Raw genomic sequence first — 12,974 nt, 5'->3', positions numbered from 1 at the left:
TAGACACAGTATTAGCGGGTATTAAGATTGAAGTTGTTTGTCGTGTGGCTCTGCACCATATGTTTATCTAGTGATACGTTTCTTTAGACACAGTATTAGCGGGGATTAAGATTGAAGTTGCTTGTCGTGTGGCTCTACACTATATGTTTGTCTAGTGATACGAGTCTTTAGACGCAGTATTAGCGGGTATTAAGATTGAAGTTGCTTGTCATGTGGCTCTACACTATATGTTTGTCTAGTGATACGAGTCTTTAGACATAGTATTAGCGGGTATTAAGATTGAAGTTGTTTGTCGTGTGGCTCTGCACCATATGTTTGTCTAGTGATACGTTTCTTTAGACACAGTATTAGCGGGTATTAAGATTGAAGTTGTTTGTCTAGTGGCTCTACACTATACGTTTGTCTAGTGATACGTTTCTTTAGACACAGTATTAGCGGGTATTAAGATTGAAGTTGCCTGTCGTGTGGCTCTACTCTATAAGTTTGTCTAGTGGTACGTTTCTTTAGACACAGTATTAGCGGGTATTAAGATTAAAGTTGTTTGTCTAGTGGCTCTACACTATACGTTTGCCTAGTGATACGTTTCTTTAGACACAGTATTAGCGGGTATTAAGACTGAAGTTGTTTGTCGTGTGGCTCTGCACCATATGTTTATCTAGTGATACGTTTCTTTAGACACAGTATTAGCGGGTGTTAAGATTGAAGTTGTTTGTCTAGTGGCTCTACACTATACGTTTGCCTAGTGATACGTTTCTTTAGACACAGTATTAGCGGGTATTAAGATTAAAGTTGTTTGTCTAGTGGCTCTACACTATACGTTTGCCTAGTGATACGTTTCTTTAGACACAGTATTAGCGGGTGTTAAGATTGAAGTTGTTTGTCTAGTGGCTCTACACTATACGTTTGCCTAGTGATACGTTTCTTTAGACACAGTATTAGCGGGCATTAAGATTGAAGTTGTTTGTCGTGTGGCTCTACACTTTACGTTTGTCTAGTGATACGAGTCCTTAGACACAGTATTAGCGGGTATTAAGATTGAAGTTGCTTGTCGTGTGGCTCTACATTATACGTTTGTCTAGTGATACGTTTCTTTGCCATACTGAGAATTGTAAGCATGATATCGACACAGAAAACCACAATCGCCAAAATCATTACCATATATACAAAGGCGATACCGCCAAAATGATCGTAAGCATGTCCACCTAATTTCAGAAAAGCAAGACCCCCAAAGGAGCTTCCTAGGAGAACCCATGTGATGGCTAGTCCTGTCAATTCAATGTGAAGGTCACCCCATGCGATCCCCGACGGGAAAATGGGCCCTATGAAAAATCCGGACATTCCCGTTAACACCCAAAGTGCTGTTTGGGAATAAGTTCCGACGGTGAACAGACCTACACTGACGCCGACCAAGCAGACAGATTCTATGACAAGGAGAATCTTCACACTAATCCACCTAGCGGACACGAACCCTACAAACCTACCTACAGCGTAGAATATCCAATACAATGTGTTTAGGTAGCTGGCGTCATCATTGCTGAAATGAAGTTGATCGATGGAATACGACCTGATAAAGGTCGAAAACACCCTGTCAACAGCAGTGTAGACGAAATATTTCAGAAACAATGTTACTAGAATCAGGGAGCCGAAACAGAAGCTGCCCTCAGCACAGGATGCAGGGTTTAGCATCTCCCGCCATTTTCTAGTTCTCGTAAGTTTTTGTTCGCTGTTTTCCGTTTTGCCTTTCTTGTGTTTGAAACGTGGAGATGTTTTACATTGATTCATGTAAAGAACACCAGCCATCACGATGGTCAGACCAGCAACACTACCGTACGCATATTCTATTGTGGAAGGGGAGATAATAACTGTTGTGGTCGTAGTAGGAATGGAGATAGTAGACATCAGCATCACGGAGATGTTTGAAACAGATGAGTTGGTTACATTAGGTCCAACGGTCTCGGTGTTAACAAGGAATGGATTAGCCATAAGAGGAGCGATAAATCCGCCCACGCCGTAACCAAGGTGAACAATGTGTATCGGAGAGGCTGCCTGTTCCTTCCAACTGACTAACACTATTCTCTGTCTAGCTAAAAATGTAAAGAAGATCAGTTAAGATGACATGACAGATGGATACACGATATTGACTATGTTAGGCGCCATGGATTTATCCGATAGATTACAGTGTTATGTTCATGTTATACATTGTTTGGCTGAGACATTTAATACCGTTTGGATTAATTGCGCCATCTGACTCGCATAGTGCAGACTGAACGCTTGGCTGATTTTGGTTTGGTTCAAAAACATGTTCTACAAAATACAAACATGGTTTTGGAATTAAAAAGAAACTATGATTGTACATATCGAAATGGCGTTGCTCTACTCGCTTCGTGACACCTCTCGTTACACATAAAATCATATCACACGATATCTTATACATTAAATATAGCTCATAACGATTATGTGATCCGCAGCTGTCACTAGAGTAACAAGGCGTCACATATTAACACGGTATTCCAGTCGATATTGGATTGGGCGTGTAATGCACACGAATGCTATCGAAACATTGCAGGATAAGGCATTACATACACATGTCGTTTCCCGTTCAACGATACACACAGTTTTCACAATGGATAAAAGATTCAAAGAAAATTACGTTAATAAAAAAATACCTTGTTATTATCGCTAATTACATTAGTTATATTGAATTGTTAATTCCTGTAGTCGGGTGAGGTAGTGGATAGGGTACTCCCCTTTCACCAAGACGGCCGAGGTTCGATTCCCCAATCGGACTTAAAAATGGTATAGTGTCACCTGCTCTACCCTTTGGGGTTTTCACCAGGTTATCTGGTTTCCTCAAACATTAAGACCCTCTACGCGCATGGATCCTGGCCAAAAAGCTTGATTCATGTAAGTTGAGCGAACTTCTTTCATAATTGTAAAATATATATCAGGTTTTATTTACATTATATAACAGTCTCACCAATGTCAATGGTCCCGATCGTGATGCCAAGCAGGAAATAGAAGACCCATAGAACCTCGGTTTGGTTAATCTACGGCACAATGGCCACTGCTGTCGCAGCTACCGTAAGCGATAGAGCAAGGAAGAGGTCACAGTAACGTCCGAACCGGTCAGTTAGCAGTCCCCCAATCACTACACCAACAAATTTGCCAACACTTCGACCGGATACAGCACTCGTGATATCCTCGTAGCTACTTCCGGTTCTTAGAACTAAGTCTTTCAATGTTGGACCATTTATTTCCATATATGTTCCCTGTAATACACCGGACACAGAATTTTAGAGAAAGCTATGGATATTTTCCTTTTGTACATGTGATTATTATTTTTCCCATAGAATCATCTTTTTTTTGATATTCCTAATTAATGTACGACCCTATAATTGCACCTTGAACATGTGCCATGCTGTTTCGCTGAAGGGTTACAGAAATTAATATTGTTACAAAGTAATTACATTACATACCATTGCTATCCATACACATACTAGCGCCATGGTCCTCATAACTTTACTGCACGTCGCTTCCTCGCCGTTTTCATCCTTTTCGTTCTCAGCGGCAATCCTTTCATCTGACTGGCTGACCTTATTTCGGGCTGGCAGATTTCCTGGCGGTGTTATTGTCTTCAACTCCGCCATGTTTCATAACCGAACACTGCGATAAAGTATATGACACTGAGTTGTACGGATACTAGCAGTAACATGTACTGTATTCGATCTTTAAAGAGTTGGCAATCTTTGTAAAAAAATGTATGATTAAATATCAAGTTAAATACGTTGTTAGATACAAAAATGCCTTCAACAGTTCAGTTTTATTTTTGAATTAAAATGCCATTAAAATAACAACGATCACAATCGAATTCTTAAAGCAAAGAGTTACTGAAATGGCAGGATGACGGATATCCCAGGGTAAGTGGGGCGCTATCCTTGACAATACAGAATGCTGAAGTTTGAAACCCTGTAGAATCGTGGGGTTTTAATTTGTGTCTTTTGCTAAGGGATATTGAAGAAACTAAAATCAAACTGCTGCGCCCCTTGCAAGACTTGGGAACTGTATTATTAAAAGTTCTTTTTACACAACCAATAACATGTTCTATGTGACGTGTCGATGAATAGTACGATATGTACACTGTTACATTCATCGGACAAATGACCAGTGAAGCGTATGCACACAAAGGTGTAAAATACATGTACGAGTTGTCAACATAATCGATGTCGATTCGGCTACACGCTGTAAGCGTATGTACAATAGTTGTTATATATGTACCGAAGTGACTCGATTCAGCTACACTTGATCAGTGACAGTGTTTTTTGATTATTGCTTTTATATTTGTAGAATTATTGCTTGAAATAGTATACGTATCCAGTGACAGTGTTTTTTTGCATTATGGCGTTCAAGAATGTTTTGGACAGATGGATTCGACTTTGAAGTGCATTTCTGAATTGATAACATAAAACATGTTATCCCAAGGTCTTATATCTTTTTATCAATACACATATACTTTCCTACCGTACAAACAGGGACGTAACCAGGCGTACGCACGGACGGGCTTCCACGTAATTTTTTCAAGTATACTTTTAACAAGGATCACATTGTAGAACTTTATGTGATAAACTTTAACAATTCATATAATCCTGGGCCCTCAGTTAATTCATTATTTCATTGATATTGTTTCTTTTATTGACTATTTAAAGAAAATGTTTCTTGTACATATGGAACTAATTATTACGCCTTTGAAAACNGCTTCGTATGCTTCCACATACTCATAGTCCTGGTTACGTCCCTGACAAACTTATTGAAATGATAACTAAGTGCATCGTGACAAAATTGATGATGCGATCCTAGTTACGCTGCATTATGTGATGACGCGGTGGTCACGCTTTCAGAATAATATCGCTCGTGAGAGGGTAAAGGATTCTAGCAATGTTTTTTATCAGCAAAAACGGGAACGCCCTTGTAAAGTGCAGGAAATAGTTCTTGTTGTAAAATGTACAAATTTTAGTGTTTTATAACCACTTCCTCAATACCTTTCATATTTATGAAAAATCTCAAACCATTTCCTTTTTCATATGATTTTCCTGAAAAAAAACTACCGCCAGTTTCAAAAACGTCCTATATAATGAGAACGTCTTTTGGATTCATTTTACATAACAATATGTATCTTTCTGTAAGTATCCCCCTCGGTTATCATAACAATATGTATCTTTCTGTTAGTATCCCCCTCAGTTAACATAACAATATGTATCTTTCTTTTAGTATCCCCCTCAGTTAACATAACAATATGAATCTTTCTGTTAGTATCCCCCTCAGTTAACATCACAATATGTATCTTTCTGTTAGTATCCACCTCAGTTATCATAACATTATGTATCTTTCTGTTAGTATCCCCCTTAGTTATCATAACAATATGTATCTTTCTGGTAGTATCCCCCTCAGTTATCATAACAATATGCATCTTTCTGTTAGTATCCCCCTCAGTTAACATCACAATATGTATCTTTCTGTTAGTATCCCCCTTAGTTATCATAACAATATGTATCTTTCTGTTATGATAACCGAGGGGGATACTTACAGAAAGATTCATTTTACATAACAATATGTATCTTTCTGTAAGTATCCCCCTCGGTTATCATAACAATATGTATCTTTCTGTTAGAATCCCCCTCAGTTAACATAACAATATGAATCTTTCTGTTAGTATCCCCCTCAGTTAACATAACAATATGAATCTTTCTGTTAGTATCCCCCTCAGTTAACATCACAATATGTATCTTTCTGTTAGTATCCACCTCAGTTATCATAACATTATGTATCTTTCTGTTAGTATCCCCCTTAGTTATCATAACAATATGTATCTTTCTTTTAGTATCCCCCTCAGTTAACATAACAATATAGATCTTTCTGTTAGTATCCCCCTCAGTTAACATAACAATATATATCTTTCTGTTAGTATCCCCCTCAGTTATCGTAACAATATGTATCTTTCTGTTAGTATACCCCTCAGTTATCATAACAATATGTATCTTTCTGTTAGAATCCCCCTCAGTTATCATAACAATATGCATCTTTCTGTTAGTATCCCCCTCAGTTAACATAACAATATATATCTTTCTGTTAGTATCCCCCTCAGTTAACATAACAATATGCATCTTTCTGTTAGTATCCCCCTCAGTTAACATAACAATATGTATCTTTCTGTTAGAATCCCCCTCAGTTATCATAACAATATGTATCTTTCTGTTAGAATCCCCCTCAGTTAACATAACAATATGAATCTTTCTGTTAGTATCCCCCTCAGTTAACATCACAATATGTATCTTTCTGTTAGTATCCCCCTTAGTTATCATAACAATATGTATCTTTCTTTTAGTATCCCCCTCAGTTAACATAACAATATGTATCGTTCTGTTAGTATCCCCCTCAGTTATCATGACAATATGTATCTTTCTGTTAGTATCCACCTCAGTTATCATAACATTATGTATCTTTCTGTTAGTATCCCCCTCAGGTAACATAACAATATGTATCTTTCTGTTAGAATCCCCCTCAGTTAACATAACAATATGCATCTTTCTGTTAGTATCCCCCTCAGTTAACATCACAATATGTATCTTTCTGTTAGTATCCCCCTCAGGTAACATAACAATATGTATCTTTCTGTTAGAATCCCCCTCAGTTAACATAACAATATGCATCTTTCTGTTAGTATCCCCCTCAGTTAACATAACAATATATATCTTTCTGTTAGTATCCCCCTCAGTTAACATAACAATATATATCTTTCTGTTAGTATCCCCCTCAGTTAACATCACAATATGTATCTTTCTGTTAGTATCCACCTCAGTTATCATAACATTATGTATCTTTCTGTTAGTATCCCCCTCGGTTATCATAACAATATGTATCTTTCTGTTAGAATCCCCCTCAGTTAACATAACAATATGCATCTTTCTGTTAGTATCCCCCTCAGTTAACATCACAATATGTATCTTTCTGTTAGTATCCCCCTCGGTTATCATAACAATATGTATCTTTCTGTTAGAATCCCCCTCAGTTAACATAACAATATGTATCTTTCTTTTAGTATCCCCCTCAGTTAACATAACAATATATATCTTTCTGTTAGTATCCCCCTCAGTTATCGTAACAATATGTATCTTTCTGTTAGTATTCCCCTCAGTTAACATAACAATATGTATCTTTCTGTTAGAATCCCCCTCAGTTATCATAACAATATGCATCTTTCTGTTAGTATCCCCCTCAGTTAACATAACAATATAGATCTTTCTGTTAGTATCCCCCTCAGTTAACATAACAATATGTATCTTTCTGTTAGTATTCCCCTCAGTTAACATAACAATATGTATCGTTCTGTTAGTATCCCCCTCAGTTATCATGACAATATGTATCTTTCTGTTAGTATCCCCCTCAGTTACCATGGACTACGACTTATTTACTAACCGTAGACATGGCCTGGTGTGGCCAATATCAACTACCTTCCTCCCGATGATCTTTATCTTTTCGCATTCGTTAATCAAGTAGCCAAATAATTGCAACTTAGGAACGAATACCATGCGACTTATTTTTTTTTTAATTTACGAACAGCTACAATACTACAGGGGTGTCAGCGTTTCAGTTGAAAAACGCATGGAATGGAATGAAAACGCAATAAAAAAAACCCAACAAATACGCAACGAGAACAGAATACAAACAAAATGAAGCAATGCCTAAATGGAACGGAACGAAGATAATGTCACTGCCTGGAACCATGCTTTTCTCACAGGAACGGAATGGATAGAAAGTAGGTGAAATGGCACGCGAGGAATGGCTGCAAACGAAATGGAATGAAACGGTCTGGGTTCGAAAGAAGATAAACTATTCGAATCGATATTTCTGTTGTTATCTATAGCGGCTAGCTACGATCAATTTGCAGTAGAAAATAATGTTAAGTAAATGAATACACATTTGCATTTTCCATATCTATGGTTTCTAGCCCATATCAGCGACGCATAATTTATAAATTGTCTGTGAATAGTTTCGCCAAGTGATCTCGGTAGGCTGTTCGTGGTTAAAATAATGAAGGACGTACCTCCACTTGACGATTTCACAAAGCATCCAATACATATCAGGGATGTACATATTATCATCTCAAGGTTCTTTAATGAATTCGGTACATGCCCAAGCAAATAATCTATCGGTGAGGTCTGGTCAAATAATACGAATAATAATAATGAGTAGCTCGCTATCCACTGCGTGCAGGAGTATGCATTTACGTCTAATACTGCGCATCACTTATTGTATACGCTTATGCACAGAGGTGCTAGGTAAAGGATGTATAGGTACAGCATATATCAATAGGTACGTTATTGAAACAATCTAAGGGTATAGTTCGATACTAGCACTAAAAATTGCCAGCGCAGCTTTCACAATCTAAGATGCGGACAAAATATTGAAGCTATAAGATCAAAAGCATGTTTGTTTATAATAATCTTTTAATGCATGCCAGTCAATCAGAAAATGTTCTTCGTCTTTTATTGCAATATCAAATCATATAGCAATAGCAGTTATTACCGAGTAGCTGTTCAACTTTTGTCTGTGCAGTTAAATATTCACAGTCTTGTAAATGTTAATTCGGCCAGACTGTCAAGGGTTTGTCTTAACTTCAGACTGAATAAGATAAATTCCAATCTTACAGATGTGTATTTCATTGTAATCCATCTCTAATAAATTTAATTACGATTTGTTATATTGAGCTAATTTAGTGTTATTTTTAATATGCAATTGTTGGAACAATAATTAATATTTATGTGCCAGGGTGGTTACCGGATGCTGAACATTTTTAACAATGAGGACAATACATACACATAATGTAAATAAAAAATGAATATATAGGTGAATGCTCCAACGCGCTACTCCTCTATGGGATGACGCAAATCTTCAATGACAAACAAATGTCAATATCAAACCTGCTGTATTGTCATTCATAAAATAAAATAAAAAGGTTTGAAGACATATGGTAGCACAACTGTTTGCAACTACCCCTAACTTTAAGACAGAAGGACGAATACGATAATAAGGCTTGACATAAGATAACCTTAAAGAATGAAATGAAACTCATCCTCGACATCTCCAAGATCACATAAAGTACATAATCTCTGGTTTCGAGTCACTGCATAATTATATCTACCTGTCTCTATATTAAGGTTATGTGTTTGCAATCTATAGTTCGTAAGAATACATTTATTTTTTCTAGATCAAAATGGTCATGTTTATGTAACAAACTTTTTGAAGATGTCTCGAATGTGTTTTTCATTTCCTGAATAAATATATTCATTATTCTTTGTATACATGATAATAAAAAACATATTTCTCAATTGGTACATATTGTGCCAACCACACCTTTCCAAAACGCAACATTCACAAATCATGTCTCAGATGATAAATCTAATTTGCTTTACAATTTAGTTTCCTGTTATAAAGCTCTAATAGTTCATCGTAACAGGCACTCACAACATAGTTACCGGTCTTCAATATGTGCAGTCAGTACTTACGACTTACGTACTGCGACGGAAACTGAACCAAGTGAATCCTGAGAACGGAATGCATGAAAACGCGAATGAAATGGAATGAAAACGCAATGCAATAATTGTGTCAAAAACAATGTTAGATAAAACACTATAATCAAATTGTTATGTGTTTACGCTGTGTATATTACGGCTCACAGGTACAACTACACAGGCAGCATACGAACACTGATGTTGAACTTGAACTTGTTATGGTACGACCACAATAAAACATTAGTCAAAACGTGAAAAAAAGTAAATAAAATTGCGTTAATTTGAATAAGAAATGGAGGCTGCGTACTTACGTAACAGAAGGGCAGCAGTGTTCTTACACTATTCTGTTAAGATATGCGTACACATGCAAACCCGCAGCCTCCTTAAAACACTTGATAACAGCACACGTGACTGTGTAGATTTATTGACAGGCTACATAGGTACTAAGAAATGACAGTTTCATACATTCCATATTGGCAGAGGTAATGGCCTATATGTGTCAAGCAACAGGTGTCTGCAATAGATGATCTAATATATTCTGAAAAGTCTCAGCAACCAAATGAAGTTATATAGGAGAAAGCTATGTAAATGATCTGATGTCGATCATAGCGAGGTCCATTGAGCTGCATTTGTTGCGCTAATATAAGTTAATAAGGAAATGTCGTAGCTTATAAAGTTTTATTTCTAGACCATTAAGCTGGTGTAACTTAGTAGTACCGAGTCCAGCTATTTGTTTATCAAACACGACCTGCACCCCATTACGTGGTACTTTGAAGAAAGCCGACTGATAGCAGGTACATGTACAATACTTTAGATTCAAACGACGCCGCTATTTATCCTGAACACCTAAGTTGTTATTATAAATGTAAAGATATCAAATGGTACAGTGTTATAAGGTTTGAGATTCAAATCACACACATGGTTTTTCTACCTTGATATTACGATTATTAAACTGTGATTTGACTTTATCTAACTTATGTTGTGTAACATACTGACAGTTTAGTAAACGGGGTCCCTGTTCGATGATTTTATTGTTCACGGTGGAGGAAATAGCATTGGTCAACAAGTAAGTGTGGTCAAGAAGTGTATAAATGTATCACATCAAACACTCCAAGACAATTTTCACTCGTTCGGCCACAAATCCTCCTAAGTATGTTTGAAATGTGCTTTTTGTTTTCAAATACTGCATAAATATGTTAATTGTATCCCCTCTTAGTTAATAAGGTCCGGATTTCGCTGAAACATTTTTTCTTTTTACAATTAATGATATAATTATGGGGATTTCAATCCGTCCGACTACCATTCGTTGCTTTAATATCGGTATATAATGTAAACGTAAATATCCTGATTTTCACTTGTTTATCATGAAAATGTATTAACGCTCATTACTCTTTCTAGCCAAAAAACGTGCGGTGATAAATGGAAAGCAAACAATACACGTACAAATGTGTTATATACTTACCGAAGGCGAGGTTTTTAAAAGAACACGTTTTTCATGAGACAACTCAGTCTCGTCGAGCTTTATTTGAGGTAGACTGTTTGTTATATAGAGATTGTTCCCAATTCTCCATCAGAATATGAAAAAAGGTGGAAAAAGTTATTACAGCAAAAGATAGACTTGATATTCTATCGCAGAGAAAACGTTATGGCAGAGACGTATATTGCAGAAATTGGCAACTTGCTCTTTGCCTTACCATTGGTCACTGGTAACCGGATGTCATATCGTGAGCTACGCTTCACCTGCGCCATATTGGATATACGGTTTGCAGGATTCAATAATCCTGTCGTGTTCAAAACATAATTATGCCATGAGAAAACATCGAAAATCAAGGTAATATTAAGATTTCCATGCGGTTTGGGAGTGCTACATTGAATGTAAACTTGAATGATTAAGTTTAGAAAACACCAAATATCGAAAGATTGCACATCGTGGCTGTGTTTATATATCGGGAATGATTCTGGTTTCATGAGAACACAAACTCCGTTTTTGTTCTTTAGACAATTTCAAAAGGTCTTCAGAAACTCATTATTTGATAATATTTCTAACCAGCTTTTTAAAATGAAGTTTTTACAATACTTGCAAAGATCAATAATTTATCTCTGAAAATACGGGTTTTTTAAAAATAAACAAGTTAAAATGGCGGCTTTGATGTGTGAGGGTTATTTTTCATGACACATTAGAACAAGAACTCCTTTTTAATTCACCATTCAATTTAAAAAATAATTTCAGATATTAATTATTTGATAATTTTATCGTCACCAGGATCAATAAGCTGTCAAAACAAACACTCTTAGATCAGGTTCCGCGTGATTGCGCAGCCGCAACACAAGTCTCGCGGCGTTTCTAATTCCACTGCCTGAACAATACAATCATGCGTGTTTTTGCGATGTACCAACCTGTACCCGTACAATCGGGTTATACAATCGCTTTACCTACCTGTACCCGTACAATCGGGTTATACAATCGCTCTACATACCTGTTCCAATACAATGACGGGTTATACAATCGCTGTACCTACCTGTACCCGTACAATCGTGTTATGCAATCGCTGTACCTACCTGTACCCGTACAATCGGGTTATGAATCGTTGTACCTACCTGTACCCGTACAATCGTGTTATGCAATCGCTGTACCTACCTGTACCCATACAATGACGGGTTATACAATCGCTGTACCTCCCTGTACCCGTACAATCGGGTTATACAATCGCTATACCTACCTGTACTCGTACAATCGGGTTATGCAATCGCTGTCCCTACCTGTACCCATACAATGACGGGTTATACAATCGCTGTACCTCCCTGTACCCGTACAATCGTGTTATGCAATCGCTGTCCCTACCTGTACCCGTACAATCGGGTTATACAATCGCTCTACATACCTGTACCCATACAATGACGGGTTATACAATCGCTGTAACTACCTATAACAATACATTGACGGGTTATACAATCGCTGTACCTACCTGTACCCGTACAATCGGGTCATACAATCGCTGTACCTACCTGTACTCGTACAATCGGGTTATGTAATCGCTGTACCTACCTGTACCCATACAATGACGGGTTATACAATCGCTGTAACTACCTGTAACAATACAATGACGGGTTATACAATCGCTGTACCTACCTGTACTCGTACAATAGGGTTATGTAATCGCTGTACCTACCTGTACCCGTACAATCGGGTTATACAATCGCTGTACCTACCTGTACTCGTACAATCGGGTTATGCAATCCCTGTACCTACCTGTACCCATACAATGGCGGGTTATACAATCGCTGTACCTACCAGTACCCGTACAATCGGGTTATACAATCGCTGTCCCTACCTGTACCCATACAATGACGGGTTATACAATCGTTGTAACTACCTGTACCAATACAATGACGGGTTATGCAATCGCT

General features: G+C 37.3%; 1 protein-coding gene across 3 annotated transcripts; it reads right to left on the bottom strand.

Moving 5' to 3' along the window:
* Positions 1 to 1,515: 1,515 nt before the first annotated feature.
* LOC110454042 (sodium-dependent glucose transporter 1-like) lies at positions 1,516 to 9,931 on the bottom strand. 3 transcript variants are annotated; one of them, XR_002463333.1, is made up of 5 exons: positions 9,878 to 9,912; positions 9,561 to 9,598; positions 3,477 to 3,663; positions 2,978 to 3,269; positions 1,516 to 2,084 (listed from the first exon to the last, which is right to left on the bottom strand). XR_002463333.1 is itself a non-coding variant. In XM_021503371.1 (4 exons), the coding sequence occupies exons 3-4, from the start codon at positions 3,645 to 3,647 to the stop codon at positions 3,048 to 3,050; spliced, it is 393 nt and encodes a 130-aa protein (XP_021359046.1). In that variant the 5' UTR covers positions 3,648 to 3,663; positions 9,561 to 9,598; positions 9,878 to 9,912; the 3' UTR covers positions 2,738 to 3,047. The 3 variants fall into 3 exon arrangements, 2 of the variants coding, with proteins under 2 accessions (XP_021359046.1, XP_021359047.1); XM_021503371.1 differs by lacking the exon at positions 1,516 to 2,084 and having other exon boundaries at positions 2,738 to 3,269; XM_021503372.1 differs by lacking the exons at positions 1,516 to 2,084; positions 9,561 to 9,598 and having other exon boundaries at positions 2,738 to 3,269; positions 9,878 to 9,931.
* Between the last annotated feature and the right edge of the window lie 3,043 nt (positions 9,932 to 12,974).

This window comes from Mizuhopecten yessoensis, unplaced genomic scaffold (assembly GCF_002113885.1).
Source record: "Mizuhopecten yessoensis strain PY_sf001 unplaced genomic scaffold, ASM211388v2 scaffold7643, whole genome shotgun sequence".
Lineage (NCBI taxonomy): Eukaryota > Metazoa > Mollusca > Bivalvia > Pectinida > Pectinidae > Mizuhopecten > Mizuhopecten yessoensis.
Note: the sequence above shows the minus strand (reverse complement) of the source record. Positions and strands in the feature narration are given on the sequence as shown.

Bases quoted from the DNA above. Each gene is read 5' to 3' on its own strand.
- LOC110454042 (XM_021503372.1), bottom strand. From the start codon at position 3,647: ATGGCGGAGTTGAAGACAATAACACCGCCAGGAAATCTGCCAGCCCGA. The intron at 3,270-3,476 runs GTATGTAATGTA...GGTGTATTACAG, and splicing joins TATGTGTATGGATAGCAATG to GGAACATATATGGAAATAAA.